Source organism: Pyxicephalus adspersus, chromosome 6, assembly GCF_032062135.1.
Source record: "Pyxicephalus adspersus chromosome 6, UCB_Pads_2.0, whole genome shotgun sequence".
In the NCBI taxonomy this organism is placed as follows: Eukaryota; Metazoa; Chordata; class Amphibia; order Anura; family Pyxicephalidae; genus Pyxicephalus; species Pyxicephalus adspersus.
In genome coordinates this window covers 19,566,548-19,586,667 of record NC_092863.1, presented here as the reverse complement: position 1 = coordinate 19,586,667, position 20,120 = coordinate 19,566,548, and the positions used below count along the sequence as shown (strand labels likewise).

Sequence of the window (20,120 nt, the reverse complement as noted above, 5' to 3'; positions counted from 1 at the left end):
GCTATAAGAATCCTATTTAGTAATAATAATAAGGAAGGGCCTGTGTTGTGGAGGCTGCATGGAGGTATAAGAGGCTCCATATATGTGACTTTATTGATGTAAGGTAATGGTGTGGATGTGTCTGGGTGATAACGGAAGCCGTATCCCAGTATTGTGACCGATTTCTCAGAAACCACAGAAAAACAGATGAATGGTTACTGAAAAGTGCCAGGTGAAGCGCCGGCTAAAAGGAGCTGAGAACAGGCTCTATATAATTTAGATATTATGGCTTTCCATTGCCAAAACTGATGATATGATACAATGGTTATTATACTATACATTATATAGAATTATACAGTGCTCAACCCAGAAATTTTTTTAAGCGGGGTGGGAAGAACTTGTAGGCGCGTGGCAGCGCCTGTATTGTGACCAAACACTTCAGTAACCACCCAAAAACAGCTGGGTGGGTGCTAAAAAGTGCCGGGTGGTGCACCCAGCTAAAAGGGCCTGGGGAGAACCCTGAATATACAATATATACTTACTGGTTAGCACTCTGGCCTTTGCAGTTCTGGTTCACAAGTCAGCCAGGACACTATCTGCATGGAGTTTGTATGTTGTCCTCGTGGGTTTCCTCTAAGCACTCTCATCTCAAAATCCTGGGGATAGGTTAATTGGTTTCCCCTCTAAAATGGCCTTGCTAATGACAGCTGACTAAGGTAGGGACATTATTTTGGGAGCCCTTTGAGAGACAGTAATGGACTGTGTAATATGTATGTGCTATATGACTACAGTTATTATTAATATTAATACTGCAAACAGGCAATGGAAAAGGTTTATAATAATTTATTTCATAATATAAACAATTCCAAACTGATTCAGTCTACTGGTGGCCATTATTACACCAGCGTTGCTTAAAAACTATTGATCTGAACCTGTGTACCTGTAAAGGAAGTTGAGTGGTATTGGAAGTCATATATATATATATATATATATATATAAATATAATGAGAGGCTGTGTGTCTTTGAGAAGCAAGTAAATAGATATAAATAGGAGGATGTATATCTGTGGAAAGATGGTAGACAAAGTTTGCAAGTCTGGAAAAGACAAATCATTTTTTATACATTGTAAGCACTTTAATACCTCTGAATGTTACGATTAGTATTTACCTTACTTCTTTTTTTCTTTGCAGATGATACCACATATAAACTGGTTGCAGGATGTTTCAGAATAACATGGATGAGGAGGTAAGGGGAATACTGTTACTAATAAATTTAGACAAAAATCTTCAATTTGCCAGCATACACACTGAGATAAGGTGACACGTGATACTTTCTCTGCCATTATCTGCTCTCTTCTGTTTTTTTTTGCCATTCAGCCTATTCTAATGTACCTACCTCACTGCAGGCAAGCATGATGTCTTAAAGTACCCTTACCAAACACTGGTAATCACATTCAAACTGAACTTGACAGTGGAAGTTACAAGTTTCAGCTTTCTGGTATATGGTTCTAATGATTATAGCACAGATCTTCTTATGACATCCATCCAGCATTTATTAAAATGCTTCATTATACACCTGTGGCCAAAACACATTGAGACATACTTTTAAATTCCATCTTTCATTCAGCTTTCAGACTGGAGAGGGTGACTTCATTGTCTTTCTGTGCAATCTTGGAAATGCTGACTATCCTAAATTGTTGAAGTGCAGAAGCATCTTCCTATGAGATGTGGTATACTATTTTTTTCCCAAATCTTCACTGGATGTGAGTAGGCGATGTCCAGCAATGATGCCATTGCATGTTAAAATGAGGTAGGGCTCTCCATATGTAGATATGCATGCATGATTTGTGGCTTCTGATAATCCAGATCTCATCCGCAGAGCCATGAACTATAAAATAGAAGGTCCCAAGGCACCAGCTCCTCTCCTGCAATGATTCCACAATGTAACTGCTATGTGGGAGCAGTCTCTAGGTGTGAAGGATTTTGATGCCCTTTTCTTGATGGTCTGCACTCCCTCTCCTGATATTGTTATAAACAATACTAGGTGTTGTGCCTGACACTGCTAATGTTTCCCTCCCACATTTCTATTTTGGCATTGTGGTAGTTTTTATCTTTATGAAATGCTGTTTTCAGTTTGTACAAAACATGTTTACTGTTACTGTGTTCAATCAAGTCTTTTATTCCACAGCACATGTTTTCAACTGTGTTCAGTCTTTAATGTACTTTAGCACCACCTGTTGCAAGAGTTACCCGCAGATCCTTTAGTAAAATATTAAGGTTCTTGGAGTCACTCCTTAAGCATCAGATGGTTAGCTCTTTATCTGAATTTGCTGGGGTGATCAGTTGTGAAGAAATAGAAGTTGTTTGCAATCCATGTGACTCCATGTTGTTTTTTAATTTGAAGTGGTGGTAAATGTTGATGTACTTGATTTTTTTTTTTTTTTATTGCATGTGATAAATTTACAATTTTATTTATTTAGATTTTTTTTAACTTTTTACCTTTATTTGTAGACAGTTCACATTAAGTTGTATGAGTGGATACCCTAATCAAAGTCATTTTTACTTTTAAGTAAGAAAAAATATATTTAAAAATGTGTATTACCATTTCCAGGTGGTTTGCTTTACCACCTACTGTAAACAAAAAAAAAAAAAAAACTTTAAAATGCCCTCCAGTAATCCATAGCTCTCTGTTCTTTTATTTCCAACATATGCCACACAGATTTTGCCTTGATGTGCTTCTAAAATATGGATTATTTAGCAGAAGCTCCAATGTCACTGATCAGAAAATGTGGTGATGGCCGGCTATTTTGCAAGTGACATGACAAGTCAGGTTTAAATAGTAACCTGAGGGGGAAATAGGTGCAGTGCTGTGCGCAGGCTCTCCTCAAACAGCACAGTGCAGACTTTATTTCAGTATTTGGATGATTTTCAAAGACAAAGGCAGCAGTTTCTAGGGAGCAAAACACTAGCTTGACCATGATGAGCAATGTAGCTTTTACAGTGGACCTTTTTTTGTTCTGTAGACATGAGTGGTATAAGGACAACTATTCTAGCCTTGCACATGTAGATATAACCTATATCCTTTACTTTTTTTTCCTTTTTGTACCTCTGATATGAGGTCATGTAAGGCTGCTGCATTAAACTAGCTAGTACTGTAAGATCCAACGTGTCATCCGTACCTCAACATGTACCCCCATACATGTACATGACAACTCCCATAATCAATGTTCTGACAGGAAGCCTCAAGCAAAAGATTTTCTCTACATTTAAATCTTTTATAAATGTGCTGGAGGAACTTACACAACCACCAAATCTGAATAATTCCACTTCGCTTACAAGTTAACCCACAAGTTAGACAGCTGCTCCAGAAAACAGGGAAGAAGTTGATTATTTTATTATAGAGTAAGGTGTGTACATCTTTAGTCCCTTTCAGGTATAGGGGGGACAATGGATAAGGTTACACGAAAGCTAGAGCACAGAGAAGCCTTTTAGGTTGAAGAAACAGAAAGTGGAACTTTTACTTTAATGTACAGTCCAGGTAATCTCCCTGTGTCCCATCCTCAAACATATATATAGCGTTCCTGTAAAGTTAAGATTTTCTGCAAACTCTGTGTTAGAAATGCACATATTAAATGTATTTGTTAAACAAAGTTTTATTTATCTAACTATGAAAAAGGTTAATACGTAGTACAGATACTCTTCAGGATGAGTGAGCGATTAATCCATTCACTAAAAAAAAAAAATACTTTCATTTTCCATGGAGGTCCCTTAAAGAGCTAAGTAAAATGTATACCTAGGGTGGGATCACTGCCTGTACCTGGAAAGGATATCGTTGCTATATTGTAATGAATATTGGGCATAACTTACTGGATATAGTCTGGGTGGCACAGTTGGCTCAGTGGTTAGCACTCTTGCAGCACTGGGTCCCAGGTTTAAATCTCAGCCAGGACACTTCTACCTGCAATTTGTATGTTCTACACGTGCTTGCATGGCTTTCCTCTAGGCACGGGGATAATAATGACATATGAGTATGGTAGGAGCATTAGATTATGGGACAGTTAGTGACGTAGTTGTGGAGTTTGTAAAGAGCTGCGTAATTTGTTGGCCCTTTATAAATACAAGCTAAAGCAGAACTGAATGTTCACTTTTAAAATCTGTAATCAGGCAGGGCTTTGTAGTAGGAAGCTGGGATACCTGGTGCATCCTGGCTTTACCTGCGGCTGCTGGGACTAAATGAACTCCTGCAGGATTTACAATATCCCTGACAAATCAAGATAGCTGAAGATAGAAATAAAGAAGTGGAGGAAGACAATGGCGGCGCCCTGCAATGGAAGTAGGACAGGTGAGTGTATTTAAAAAAAATTGCGATCAGGCAGGTTGGGTTATTTTATTGTGGAAGAAACATTGTCTGTTCCTTCTGCAAAAAAGGATGTGCTTGATAGGAATTTAAAAAAAATGGGTTAGTTCCACTTTAATAAAATTATTATAGTTCATAGTTTGTCTTAATGACCAGGTTATTTCACGTAGCGACCATGGTTACAGGTATTTTCCTGTCATGTATTGTGGGTTGTATTTTCTTGCATCCAGATGCCAGATCCATTTAAAAGATGACTATCACAGCGGGCTGTAAGGAATGGCTCTTTAATGCACAAAACCTGTAAATCACTCACTGCTCAAACAACTTGATTGAAAGGTGTTTTATGGAGAGATCCCTCAGGGACTTAATGGTGCTTCAGGTAAGCTTAACAAAATTGAAGGGATGGTCTAGGGAAAAACTGACATGCATGACATGCCTTGGATTGCTCCACCATTGTCAAATGGTTCCTAAACCTACATTCATATACAGTTACAAATATCCATAAGGAAGGTCCCAAACACTTAATTCCCTAAAGGAAATGCATACCCAAGAATGAAATTCTTCTTTTTGTTTCCTTTTGATCTTCTAAATATACCATTGAAAGTTATTACAGGTAGTCCCCAAGTTACATACGAAATAAGGACTGTAGGTTTGTTCTTAAGTTAAATTTGTATGTAAGTCAGAACAGGTACATTATTTTATAAAAAGCATTTAGGACATATGTTTTTCTCAACATATTATTTGGCAGTGTGGTGTCCGTTACTGTATAAAATCCTCACTGTGAGCTAATCACAAACAAAGCGTATGTGAGATGTGCCTAACTGGGGGACTACCTGCAGTTATATCTGTTAGATTCTTCCAGAGATTCTAGGTGATACCTTTCTGTGCTCTCTTCCTCTGCACATGAAGGGTTTATTGAGAGGGGTAGAGATCAGAAGTTTGTGTTTTTAGTAATGCTTCCAAAGTGAAGTAGGTAGGGCTATCAACACTTGCTTAAAAAAATAAGAATACACTGTTATCATGTCAATAATGAAGGTAGGAAGAGCACACTATATTTCTTGAGACATTGTCAATTTTTTTTTTACTTTCAACATGTTAAAAAGATAAACCATGTCATGCTAAACCAGAAATTTTCAAATGTTACAGATACCTACTTATGTTTTTATTTTTCCTTGACATACTTCTATTGGTTAACTTAAAGTGCATTAATTAAACTGGAAACTCTCTTACATTGATCAATGGTTATCATGCCATACAAGACTCAACTACTGTATTTAAATTTAGCAATTTTTCAGTATTTTATCATGAATCATTTCATAAAAGGTCTCCATTCCAAAAACAATTGTCTTTTTTGTCTTTATCAGTTTACACATCTATACATGTGCTGACTGGTTGTTGTTGTTTTTTCTGGTTTTGGATCCTCAGTTTTCAGCTGGTGGTCCAGCAAACCACAAATTTGCTACTTGCTTCTAGGCTGCTATCTAAGTTTGGACTCCAAACTCATCTCCTACAATGTGGCAATATGTAGAAAAAATCTTTAAAGGAGGATTTACAGATAAAATTGTTTTAGCTTTCTATTCATCTTACAAGAAAGTAACAAGGATTCCGCATTCTTAAAAAAAAAAATGAACAGGCATTTTTCTGTACTTCCTAAACTTCCTCTTGGTTTAGTGAAAAAAGAAAACAAATATTCTCCTGTTTCACTGCATCATTACCATACCAAAGGCTGGGTCAGAGTTGCACGATTTTGCACCTTGCCAACTGTTCAAGCAATCGCACCCATGTTTGAAATTCCCATACACATTTCTTCATGGACAGTAAAAAAATACACCTTGGAGTGTTTTTAAGTGTTAAAAACCCTATAAATGCTTTCCAATTGCTCCCCACTGGATGTTTTGGGGCATTTGGGAGGTATTTTCCCCTATTTTATATCTTCTTTGTCAAATATCTTGTTTTAAAATGTTTAGTGCCTAAAAACTCAAACAAAAGCTGCATGGGCATTTCTAAAGGTTGAAAATTAACTTCAGTGTAGACGTAGCCTAATAGTATGACAAATGTATCCACTCTCATTATCTGACCTCCCTGCCATTCTCAAGTAAGCAGATTTGTTATCTCTTGTGTTTGTAGGAATTTATCACCATACGTGTCCAGGATCCTAGACTGCAGAATGAAGGATCATGGACGTCCTATGTGGATTATAAAATATTCCTTCATGTGAGTAAGAGATTGGCAGCTGCTGGGCCTCCATATTTTATCATTGAGTCTGTGCTGATATTCATCGGTGCTTGAATTGGTTGTTATATTGGTGCGTTGTTGATATTCACTGGTAATGTGAGGAAATCCACATCCAGAACATCCAAGAGCTGAAACTGTATAAATAAATGGGCAAACATTCCTTTGAGTCAATGTGGAGAACAGTTACAGTTAGTTGCAAATATTTCTGTACAAGGGGGTCATACCAAATACTAAGCACAATTCACTTATTTTTGCTACACACAGATATGTTTGATCATTTTCAATAAATACATAACCAAATATTGCTTATTTTTTATTGGTTTAACAAGGTTTTTATTTATCTACTTTAGGACTTTCAGACAATCTGATAATATTTTAGGTCAGTGGTCAGGCTCCCGAGCCGGGTGTCACTCAAAGGGGAAGTGACGCCATTATGACATAAACCCGGCCACTCCTCCATTGCAGGTCTGAGCCTCCAATGGGAGAGTAGGTGGGTTGTGTCCAGGGACACAGCCCGCCCACTTTCCTGAGCCAAGGAATTGTACAATGGACGTGGTCCGCGGCTCTGGCCGATGCGCCCTCCCAGTGGGGTCCTTCTCCTGACCCGCTCGGGGGTGCACCAGCCAGCGCCACGGACCACCAAAATTTTCTCACAGACCACCAGTGGCCACCGCTGTTTCACATTCATATATTATTATAGAAAATGTTAAAAAAGTTTACAAACTTTCAAGCACCACTGTGTGTATTTCCAAAACTAGAGAGCAACAGATTGTCTTTAAACAAAACAAAACAAAAAAATTGCAGTATTCTTAGTAATGAAAGGTCAGTCTTACAAGCTGTTTTTTGTCTTTTTCCAGACCAACAGCAAGGCTTTCACTGCAAAGACATCCTGTGTTAGAAGACGTTATAGGGAGTTTGCCTGGTTAAGGAAACAGCTGCAGAAATATGCTGGCCTTGTGTAAGTAGTTTGCTCTAAATAGGTGTGTTATTTTAATAATTGCAATTAGGACAGATGTTTGTCCCAACATAATATTAGGCAATGTGATGTCAGTTACTGTATAAAATCCTCACTGTGAAATAATCACACACAAAGCAAAAAAAAAAAAAAAATTTATGGCGCCTAGACGAGTGTGCAGGGAAGCCCCGTTCGTATCTAGGAGTCGTCCGTATGTTGGATGTCATTAACCTGGGGACTACCTGTAAAAATGTACTATTATATAAATATATTATTTACTACTGCTGGATATTTTTAGAGGATTTTATCCTGGAAGATTTTTTTAGCTGCCATTGCTGAACTGATTCTTAAGAATTCTATTGCCTGGATCAGAAGTTGATCTTTTGGTGTCAGTAGAAGCAGTCTCACACCTAAAGAAGCATGCAGTTAACACAATTACTAAACACTGAGCTGCATACTCCTTCTGGGTCAGGAATTCAGATGGCTGAGGATCAGAACATCAACCAAGCAAGCTCTGTTTATTAGAATCGGGTCAGAAATGTTTAAATAATAACTTCTCATAAATCCTCGTTTCACAGCCTACATGAAGGGAACCGAGGGACGATTGTGGCAGATAATGGTTTCCATGCCACATAGGCTACGTACACACGTCAGATGATTCTTGTCCGATTATCGTTTCAGGTCTAGTATCGAATGGGAATCTTGCGTGTGTACAGCGGCCGGCCATTCATGGATCCATCCTTGCAGGTTGATGAACAACCATAATGGAATTCAAGGGGGGGAGGGCTCAGCGTGGTGCAGCTTGCTCATTCTCCCCTCTCCATAGAGCAGAACAGCACTGTATGTACAGTCCTTGTTCATTTATCTTTCAGTCTTTTGACATTGGAAAGGATAGTGAAAGGGTCTATGTACGTAGCCTTAATGTAGAATATTCAGTCTATTATGCACTCTACTACAAACCCTGGTTGTAGGGGGGAGGTCATGGGTGGGGGTTTTGCAGAGATCCCAACACCTTTCTCCCCACAGTCTGGCACCCATCCTGACTTTTTTTTTCTTCCATCTCTCCTTACATACATTTTTATTATATCTCTGATCATTGCTCCTCTATAATCCTTTAAAAATGGAAAATGTAACCCATCAAAGGGAGTTTTTTTATTTACTATACCACACAGATTATTTGCATTGTACTGATTAATTGAATGAATCTTTGTTTTTTTTTTTTTCTCCCAAGCCAATTAGGACACATAAATATTTCTGGTCCACACTTAACTCTTGCTATATCCACAGAAGGGCTGGGGCTAGGTTGAAGGAGAAGGCTTCATTTCCACAACCTGTCTCACAAATGGCAATGATTTTTCAGGCACTGAACCTCGGATCCTAATTCCAAATATTAAAAATCATTAAATAGATTGGCATGTACAAAAATTACATTTGACTTCTTCTCAATGTAATTTTGCTTCCACAGTCTTGCTCTACAATGTTCTGCAAATATTTCTGTTTCAACTGTAAAACTCCATCATACTATCTGCAGCTTTACTCTATAGTAACTTGCAACATATCTACCCGCTGGCTTTCTGATTCAGAACTTCCTCTTTTTTTTAGGCCTGTTCCAGCATTACCAGGGAAAGTTCCTTTTCATATGGGCGGCAGTGACGATTTTATTGAAAGAAGACGACAAGGGCTTCAGCAGTTCCTGGAACAGTAAGTCTGTACACAAACCTCAATCCTAAAGTCAGTTCTGCAGCACAAAGTCTCTAACCAACATGTGTCTCAAAAATTCCTACACAACAATGTTAAAACTTACTTTAATTTTAAATAAATATTATTACTTTAAATATGTATATCAATGTTCATATATCTATGCTGGGAGATTATGTATGCTGCTATTGCAGAACTGATTCTTAAGAATTCCATTTGCCTGGATGTGAAGTTGACCGTTTGGTGTCAGTAGATGCAGTCACACATCTGAAGCTGTGACGGTTGAGAGAGGAAACGTGCCAACTTCAGACCACCCAGATTTTTTTTGCCTATTAACTTCATGATCCAAAGCTAGTCATGTGATCTTTGTTGGCCCCATTAAATAAGAGTCACTGTGGTGTGGGACCTGATTGTCCAAAGAAACATGGCCTTATTTTTATGAATAGGGCAGGTTGTAGCGTAACAGAGCAGATAGTTCAATCCATTAGTTGAACACTTATTGAATTATGTTTTCCTTCCCCCTTCTTTAATGTAAAACATACCTTTTTTTCTGCCTTACATGACCCCTAAATCAGAGGAGATGGCTCTGATTTTTGTCTTTTCCTACAGTCCTTTGTCCAGCAGATTAGAAATTGTTGTCAAGCAGTCCTATGTCTGCTCCACAAAATCTAAAAGTTGTTTAACATTACTGAACGACTTCAGTTAAATGTGACTAACTAGTACTATCTATATACAGTGACCTGGATAAATAAAAACTATTTACAGTTTTATTTTTTACATTTTCCTATCCAAACATTTTAAAGGAAGACATTTAACTGGGTATACTTTCACTGGTTTACATTGCTTATAAATACTTTAATGCGTACATTTACAAAATAAAAAAAAACATTGTATAGGTGTTCTTGGCAGTAGTTGTGCATCTCGCCACACAGCCTGACCTCCCATGCCTTTTAGTCCTGTTCCTCCACATATAGACACCTTATTTACATTGTATTGCAGGGATGCCCGAAAATGTGATCTAGCATCTATTCTTTGTACTTTGAGTTAATCAGTTATGAACATGCGACACCCACTGTCTATTCAACATTTGGCTCGGTACTATTTATTCCAACTAGATCTCCAGAATATACCTAAGCACCCTCCCACACCTATTTTAATGGCTGGCAGAAAAATCTCAAATCCATTTGTACTGACCCAAGGTGTGGTCACATGATGCCGTCTTCTTGCTCAGTTTATTTTCTCCTCTATTTATTGGCACCCTGTAGGGTCTTTCGTTGGGTGTTCCGTCTCGGCCTGCCTGATTTGGACACTTTCTATTGGCTGTTTGCAGTGAGATCCTTTTCTGAATAGACCAGAAGATTAGTAACGGGACAACCCAAACAGGTGCCTGTGATGAATTAGCAGTCCCTCCCGGGAATGTCAAAGGACCTAGTTTTGCAGATTATTTCTTTCATCATACGGTAATAAACTTTTTTTGGAATTTGGAGATGGGCTTTTATTGTTTGTGGCCTCTATATACAAATTCGAAGATCACATCATAATGTGAATCAAAACAATTTTTTGCTTAATGCAATTCCTAATGCTTGAGAGAGCTGAAGTGGGTTATTTTTGCCAGAGCTGGTTTGTTTTCAGGGAGCGAGTATTTTTCTTGTGATGTTTGTGTTGATCTCATTCCAGTAGAGGGCAGTGTAAGACAGAAGACAGCCTAGCTGACAGCATATATGACGGCATTTATTATAACACCAGGTTGGGTTGCTCTCTCCTTCACCCAAATTAGATAAGGAAACAGGAAGTACGGCTTCAGACAGTGTTATACAAATGAGCAATTAAATCCTCAGCTAGTTACTTGAAAGCAGTAAAAATGGAATTGCTTTTAGAATTAAGATTGTAGCATTCTACCTCTTAGAAAGGGGAATTTAGGCTCACAGAACCATGATTAGCAAATTACTGGACATACCCAAGATCCATTTTTACTAACCTGTTGTTCTGGCTAGACCCATAAATAAAAGGCATGAGCACCTGTTCAGACCGTGAGCTGCTGATATTCATTAAAATGAACATAATTGACGTTCTAGGGGGTTAGGTGGCAGGTATGTGAATAAACAAGGTTTATGAAGAAGCCATAATGTTGCTCTTTTCTGTGAAGAATGTTAAGGAAGCACATACAGGTGTAAGTCTTGTAGCTAATGTATTTGCTTTGTATATTGCAGTATAACTCTATTGGAAATATTTTATTTAAGCTCAATTCCAGCCAAGTTTGGGTAGAATGGGGTTAAAGCCTCTGTCATATTTATGTTATCGTGACCATATTGGAAAATTTCCTATCACTTGCTATCAGAGCAGGTTAAAGTGAGGGTGGGGTATGTGCCACCATGATAGTGGTAACCCCACAGATATCAATGGATGGAATTGAGGGAACAACTATCCAAAGGGGTTGGAGACAGAAATAAATAGCTGATAGGAATTTTAAAGAAAATATGTTATAATTCACTAAAATGTCATACAAATTTTTTAAACACATTTGAATTCCAACAACTTGAATTCCATTGGAAGCTGTTAAACTGTAAATATTTAAACTGCTAATTCTCGGCCTATTTGTCACCTCCTGCTATAAGGTGACGGCTCTTATTCTTTGTTTCCCAGCTGGTTCACTGCTTTGTCACCCTGTCCGCGGGATTATTTGATGCGGTCTGAATGTTTTCAATCCTATGTATTTCTACTTCTCCAAACCTACACAGCCTGAGAAATGGATTTACTAAGCTTCCTGATCAAGGAGCAATGGAAAGGTGCATGTTTTTTTCACACCTGGTCCTTTTGTGTAATCCTCATTCAATATCTCCTTTCTAAAAAAAGCCATATGGTAATCGGTAGGATATCCAAATATGCATCTCCTTTTTGGGGGGTGCCAGACCTGTTTTAAAGTCCAGTAAGATCATACATTACATCAACTCCATTATATGCATTAATATACCATAAACATTGTAGGAAAGCCCTCTGTGAAATTTTTGGCAAATGTTCCTAAAAGTTATAACTTTTGTTATAACTTTCATCTCTCTAATGTTCCCCATGTCTAAATCTCCCTCTCTACATTTCTGAGAAACAGGCTTAAAGATAATTTTCCTAATGAAAAAAACTAATTTCCTGGCAACCACTGACTTAACCAGTCCATTGGGTTGGGGCCCATCTGTTATACACATAAATTTGATGTGCTCATGGACCCTATTAGATCATGAATGACAGAAACGCTCTTCATGTGAGGGATACTCTCACTCTTTCATCTTCTAACTCGCCCTAACCTAGTGAGATAATTCTTTCTGTGTTTGTCTACCATCTTCTCACCACGTTCCACATTAACCTCCTCGACCCCCGGTGTGAACCCCAACACCCACTTATCTGTGACATGTCTGCTACCTACCAGTGCAAACTATTCCTTATCCCATACCTCAATGTCTCCTAAATGGATGTATTTTATATACTATTGTATTGTGGCATCCCCCGAGCTTGTGTCATCGCCTCAATTCTGGGTGCCAGGTGCTCCCCTGATACGTTCTGTGCCCACTCTCCTACCGCTCGTCCTAAACAGGAGAAATAGGTGTGTAGAGAACAAGATAACAATGGTGGGATTACAGAACATTAAATGTAGAGGTAGGGAAGAAAAATCCATAAATTATGTCTCCTCCACTGCTTAGTGTTATTACGTCATTAACGTCATCCAGAAGCATTTTGTATTTTTTTTTTTGTTGGTTTTCTGTGTCTTTATGCAGTGTTATCCCCCATCAGAGCCACACACTACTTCACATAAAATACAGGTTATATATATAAATATCTGACTCACTCCACATTGTTGTACACAAACACTGTTCCATTTACACTGCTCACAGTACTAGAAAAGCTTACGTTCTAGTGTTCCACCAGAGTTGCTTCATTTTTCTTCATTAATAACATAGCAGAATCTTTTAGGTGTTTGTGATATTGTAAGGTAAATGAGCCATTTCAGGGATTGAAGATAAAATACAGCACGCTAATGGTTCTGAGGTTAAACTTACATTTTGTATGTTCTAGCTCTGCCATTAATTAACAGGTCAACCAACCTTGTTGCATCATTAAACTCTGCATGCTGCGTAAGGACCACTCTTCTAATGATGTTTTAAGTCTTGACTCTATATAGAGTTTAGAAAGATTCCGAATTATATCACCGGTAGCCAGTTTACAGACACTTTTGTGTCTCTGTAGCTTTGGTCAGGATGTTATTTTAATTAAAGCTGCAGACTTAAAAAATAATTAAATGGCTTTTGAAGTTAAACTTACATGTGGTGGTTGTGTCAGATTGCTGATTAGTGGGAGCAGCAGTTTGATGATGTGGAAGTTCAACCCTTGTTGCAGCCCTTTTAAAAACATATTTATTACTGTGTACACAGCCTGACTGCATTACTGTAATAATCCTAAAGTATTGAGTTGGGCTTTGATACTACCGAGTAAATTTTTACTCAATTCTGTTATTTTAACCTTCTAGCAGAATTTTTATCTGCATGAAGCTCGGTCAGTAAAGACATTATTTGCCCGGTCTTGTGTGGTGGGAGAGCAACCTGCTCAACTCTGCGTTTAACCCCTATGGCATGAACTGGAGCAATTACAAGCAAGGCCTTCTTATCCAGTATCGGTATCTTACCTCACAAATGCTCTTTTAGCTAAAAGGACAATTTTTTTTTTCTTCACAGACAAAACCTAAAATCTTGTGGAAAGCAGAAGCTAGTAGAGCTGCAAAGGGAATAGGGGGCTCCATATTAATTTATCATATCAAAGCCATGAAGGGGAAAGTGTACTTCGATTTGAAACCTGAAAATATTATTTTGGGCTAACCATATACTCTAAGTATATCGTGTCCGTTTTGGGGTCAATTCCTAATCGCATTTAAGGAGTGATTTGTTAATTTGTGATTCATATGAATGATAACCAGTAGTGTTGTGCCAGCAATATCATGATATTTCCTGTACATATCTAACCAATTTTCTTTTATCTGCAGAGCTGTACAGAACATGGTCCTCTTGTCGGACAGTCAGCTGCACCTCTTCTTGCAGAGCCAGCTGTCTGTAGAAGAAATTGAGGCTTGTGTGCAGGGTCGCCGCTCATACACTGCTACCGAAGCCATTCTAAATTATGCTATATCCAACAGAGGCTGGACCCAGGAGGAAACACTTTCCAGATAGTGGGAGAGGTTCACAAAGAGGAGCTGATATGTGGAGGCTTCAAGCTCTGAACTGTACTTTCATAATGGTAAAGGGAAAAACCATGTCTTGGTCTGAAACACTGTGCACTTTAAATTGAACAAGCTAATGTTGTATCTCATCTTTATTCTAATATGATAAACAAAAAACTGGACCCATCATGTGGATTGATACTCTTCATGATGCTGGATACAGTATCTGCGTGGGGATGTTTTTTTTGTGTTACACTATTATAGTTTTAACAAGATTTATTTTACAGACAAAAACAAATTGATATTTTCTGCATTGACTGATACAAGCTTGGATATTACACTGTAGATCAGATTATTATTATTATTAGTATTACATTATTTATCATGTCCAACATTCCTGTAAATTCCAATCATTGTTACATGTCTTTAAATTCTTCTGTGAATTCACTTTCATCTCAAAAGTGAAAACATCTGATTCTGGTTTTTCAGGTGCTTCAATGACCCAATGTTTATCTTCCTTATTTTGTTACATTGCAGAGGACATAGATCCTATAGATATTTGGAAGCAGTTTAAAGTGCTAAAGGATTTTTTGGCTATGTACACGCACACCAGATTACCTCGGATGAGAATCCGACAAGCACAGCTGTCTGGATGGATCCATGAGTGACCACTATACAAGTCAAGGAAGAAGAGCACAACAGCGTGCTGCTTGCTCTTCTTTCTCCTTGGAACAGAATGGGCACTGTGTGTACACAGCCTCTATGACCAGCAAATCTTTTATGCACATCTTTGCTGGCCAGTAAAATTACTCTACTTTGGGTTTAACAAATGTTTCAGCTCCTAGGAAAGAGCTGATAATGTTAATTCAGTACACAACAAGCTGATTGGAGGGAGGTGATACTACTATACAAATATTTTCTGTATGATTTAAATGAATTGCAACTCCAGCACATCTAAAAGCTAGAATTTGTTCCAATGCCACGGAGCTTATGCAAAAATGATAAGTCATAGTTCAGGGCTGATGTTGACTATTTGCTTTACTGATGCAAATCCATGTTTGGAACCTCTGGCATGTCTCATGTACACCGCCTGCTGTGCTGCATCTTTTTTTAACAGATTGTGCATTCCCCTGTTGTCTGGGTCATACGATTGATAGCAGCTGATAACTGGGAATTGCTTTTCAGCTGCTGATCACTACAAATGCATTCTGAGCACCAGACAGAGTCATGTTCAAGATACAATTTCAGCTCTCGCAGCTGTTTACTCCTCATGGACCAGAGCAAGTTTTACATTTTTGCTGTAGGCCTATCGCAGTTTACTTTGTCATTACATCACAAAATAAGTGTTACATAGTAATATAGTTTTCTTTCCTGGTAATACTGTCTTGCAAAATGTTTATTAATTTATAGACCTTATAAAAAAGGTTTTTTTACTTTTATGAGTGGTAAGCTTTTATGTCACTTTAGATATAACCTATACATTTTATTTAATAATTTGTTCCTTTTCTGACACTAAATGTTTCTAGGGACATTTTGTTTTTAAACAAAGTTTTTTTAATGCAACACTGAAAAAATTAACAGGCAAATGTTTACTATGCTTAGTATAGGAAGTTTTCACTTCTGATCCGATAGAAATATTAGATTAGTGAATTCATTAGCAGACTGATTGGCTGTGGTCACCTTTTCCCCTGGTTAGCCAGTCTGAAACCAGGGGAAAAAAACGTTTTAAAGGGGAATTAAAGTTTACATTTCTGCTTGGTTTTTATAGCTTTATTATATCTAGGAACAGAATCATTTCCTCAAATTAGTACCCAAATTGTTTAAACTGACTTGGTTTCAGTTTAAATGTGAGCCTACTCTCAACCAAAAGTATGCTGCTTTCAGCTTCCCACTGTGTGGAGAATGTTTCTTTAAAAAAGTACAGGAGATAACTTTCTAATTGCCGAGGAAGACTCTGCCTGACAAATCAATAGACAGCAAGCAACAAAATGATTTTATTACAGCTTTCCCTCTGAACAGGATATGACCTAACTATACTTAATAATAGCTGCTCCCAGCAATGACGTTATTTAGGGGTAGAAGCAGTTTGATTAAGTATGTTGAGAGACGACAAGTTTTATTTGTCTTACATCACACTGAAATTCTGTTTTAACATAATCTGTATGTTTTGCTGTTTTTTTTTTTTGCTCTGGGAGTCCTTTGTCATACACAATAAACGATCATTTGTAAAAACATTGTATAGAGAGTTTTTATTTTCAAAGTAAGTTCTGTTTATCACTAAGCCTTTCTGCCTAATCTGAAATCTTCTCACCTGTACATGAGATCCTAAACCAGAGACCTCAAAGCCAGAGGTTGCCAGATACGGCCTAGCCGGTAGTTTGTTCCGGCCTAACGCCCCCTGCAGCTCCAGGGCCACGGGTTGCCAGCCGGAATAAACTACTGGAGCCTCCTCTTGCTGTGGCTCCCTGAAGGGAATTCCCTATTTACCCCGGCAGCGGAAGTGCTAACGAGGGGGAAGTGAAAGTGAGTGTCCGAACTGGCAAAATACATAGTGAAGAAGGCAGTAAGAGGGCTATAAAGTAATCAAAAAGCTGCCTGACCAGGTAAATGTTCACTCCTGTCCACTGCAACAGCATAAGGAAAAACCAGCAACCAATAGGACACACGCCTCAGATTTTAATATTGAGCATAGCATAACCTTAAAAATAAAAAACTGCAATCGCAATTGATCACAATTTTTAGATTGTCTGCTTCAGGGCATCTTGCTTGGGCATGCGAGAATGATTCAACTCCCATGCACAAGAATTGATTCATTATCAGAAGCCCTGCGCATGTGTAGCTCAGTGTACTTGAAAAATGAATAAAAAAAAAAGAAAAGATGTGGAACAAGCAGGTAAGTATAAAGGGACATCGTCTGTCCCTTCTGTAATAAAAATCTTGCCTGCTTGCATTTTTTAATTGTGGAACTATAATTCTACTTATAGTATAGTGACTCCTGGAATTACCAGAGGGTCACACAACAGCTTAGCTTTTGTACATTTCATATTTATTACCATCTTAATAAATAATAATAAACTAATGTTCTACCTCCCTATACCTAGACAAGGACACACACAAGGGGACTAAAATAACTGTTAAGAACTAAGATCTGATCAAGCTGGGATTGCGCAAACACCAAGGTGAGCAGGATAGCAATATTTTGGGGTTTCTTATAGGTTTGTAATTGTTAAAATTCTGTTTGTTATATTCACTTGAAAGTTTTGATGCGCAAACAATATTAAAGCAAATGCCATCCAGAGCATACATGAAGCATATTTGTTTGTACCTTGGAATTGATGGGACTGTTTTTTATTGATTTGTGATTTATTAAATTTGATAATACTTTTTGATTTGTAGGAGTCTTGATCAGGTCAGGGGAGACCTTAGAGTCCCCTTGTGCCGTACAAACCCAACAGCAACAGATCACTTCTAATACCCACTGCAATTTTGTGAGCGGCAATGTCAGCAAAATTTAGTGAACGGGTGTGGAGACAGGCTGAATAAAAATGTTATTTATTAGAATATTCTGCTTTTCAGTTAGAGAAAAAGTAGATACTGTATACCACAACAAAGGGAGACCGGTTCTCTTTCACCAGGAGAGTCTGAAAATATTGAGACATGCATCCCATCATTGACAGTATGCATATTATTCATCATATGTGACCATGCCTAGGGACTCCCTGTTCATTTAGCTTCAGAAGTGCCTATCAGGATATTGTCATTATCAAAGCATCCCACTCATTCTGATTATGTCTGAGTATGAGCTTGGGATCAGGAAAAAGATAGTTTAAACCTTTAAACTATGTTTAAAATAATATGGCAGTTGTCTCACACAGCATAATGGAAATGATGAAAAAGTGCGTCTAGGCAGAAAAGCAAATGCATTAAGTCTGTCAGTGCTTTATTATTTACAACAAAGTTGAAGTGCTGTATAAGGTCACATCTCTTTTAAAGCCCAACTCCATAGAAATCTCTGTATTCACGTTTTGAGTTGGGCTTTTACCCATGACACCATTATTTTTCTAAAATCTCTAAGCATTTACACCATCAAACAAAACATTAAAATCACTGACACTTGGGGGTGAACTATATTAGGCACAGTGAGTGAACTGTCTGTTCTTGCAGGTGATGTGTCAAAAGCAGAAAACTGAACTGATGTTTAAAAAAACAAATTTTTTTAGCTGGACAACAAAGTCCTTCCTACCTGGCCTAGGAGGGACAGCCAGTGCCAGGGGTCAATAACATACTGAAAAACATAAGGCTGGAGAGAAAGGTGTCAAATCACACATAGTTTAATTATGACTTCCTCATTAGTAGGTTTATTTATATACACAATTTAATGTATAGCTGCAGATCAGTCATAGGCCCATGCTGACCTATGACCGCCACTAAATAGGCCAACAGTGAGCATATAAGCAATATACCTGTGTTATGGAGTAGTCTCATTAAACACATTTCCTTTTAGGTGCATGTGTATAATTGTAATTAGGAAAGAGGGGAAAGCAGATTGGGCTATGGAAGGCAGGCAGGACAGGGAAGACAATGTGACTTGAAGGATCTGCTCCTAATATCTTATTGCCAGATACCATCAGAGGTCTTGTGGAGTTCATTCCCCAACAATTCAGAGATGTTTTTCAACACAAAAGGGACCTAAACATATTTGGTAAGTAGTTTAAATGTTTTGGCTGATTAGTGTTACACGTTAGCATTATTGCACATCTGTTTTGAGCAGAATTATAAAGGTTGCTCTTTCTTAGCTAGTAGGATTAAGCGCTGGCAAATATGTGTTTTGTCAGTATGCCAAGTCCGCCATTTTGCTCCTACTTCATTAGTTTTATGATGATTGAGTATCTGCTATTTTTCTGTTTTTCTATGTATGGTGCATACATGTGCAATATCAGATGTTTTACAACTTGGGTCTTTCATGTGTTACTGTACTATACCGAACATATTATTAAACTTTATTTACAGGAAACTAACATTACACAGCACTGTACATAGTCATGTTGCTAACTACCCCACAGAGCTGACAATCTAATGTCCCTACCTTAGGTATAGCCCAATGCCCCTAACATAGTCTCATAGTATATTGGTACATAGGCCAGTGTTGGAGGAACACAATAGTATGTTTTTGGGACCTTTGCAGCTTTATCACAAGGATGAAAGTGCACATACGCACAGTTTAGTGATAAGTTGGACAGTTAACCTATCAGTAAATTTTGGGTTGTGGAAGCAACTGGACATTTAAAGTAATTTACATGTTAAGACATTTAAGTACAGTACTGCATTTTACACTCACGGACCCTATTTTTTTTTTTTTTTTGCAGCATCATGTTTTCACCTTGTGAGTCTGCTTGTTGCCATTCTGTGCTTTCACTAAGACAGACTCTGGACTGAGTGCACCGGAAAAGGTAACAAAGTACCCCTAACTTCTAGCACACAGGATATGGAGACACAAACAGCATTAGGGTTGACATACATGCCTTGAGTAATGAATAGCTCTAATACATTGCAAGCTTTATGGTGTGAGTTTCTGATGCAATGAGAGAAAACCTTCTGCATATTACAAGGTTTACTTGCAGCATATTGTATGGCCATTATCAGCAATGCCAGATGTTGGTCATTAAAGTACCCACACTAGGGAGAATCCCAGTACGGTGT

At 38.0% G+C, this 20,120-nt stretch overlaps 1 protein-coding gene across 2 annotated transcripts in view; it reads left to right on the top strand.

The window, feature by feature from the left end:
* SNX11 (sorting nexin 11) overlaps positions 1–16,652 on the top strand; it is a 17,216-nt gene extending 564 nt beyond the window's left edge. For both annotated transcript variants that reach the window (XM_072414865.1, XM_072414866.1), the window contains 5 exons: positions 1,170–1,224; positions 6,463–6,549; positions 7,428–7,528; positions 9,128–9,226; positions 14,247–16,652. In XM_072414865.1, the coding sequence (XP_072270966.1) occupies positions 1,198–1,224; positions 6,463–6,549; positions 7,428–7,528; positions 9,128–9,226; positions 14,247–14,430 (498 nt within the window). In that variant the 5' untranslated portion in view covers positions 1,170–1,197 and the 3' untranslated portion in view covers positions 14,431–16,652. The remainder of the gene's footprint in view (positions 1–1,169; positions 1,225–6,462; positions 6,550–7,427; positions 7,529–9,127; positions 9,227–14,246) is intronic.
* Positions 16,653–20,120: the final 3,468 nt, after the last annotated feature.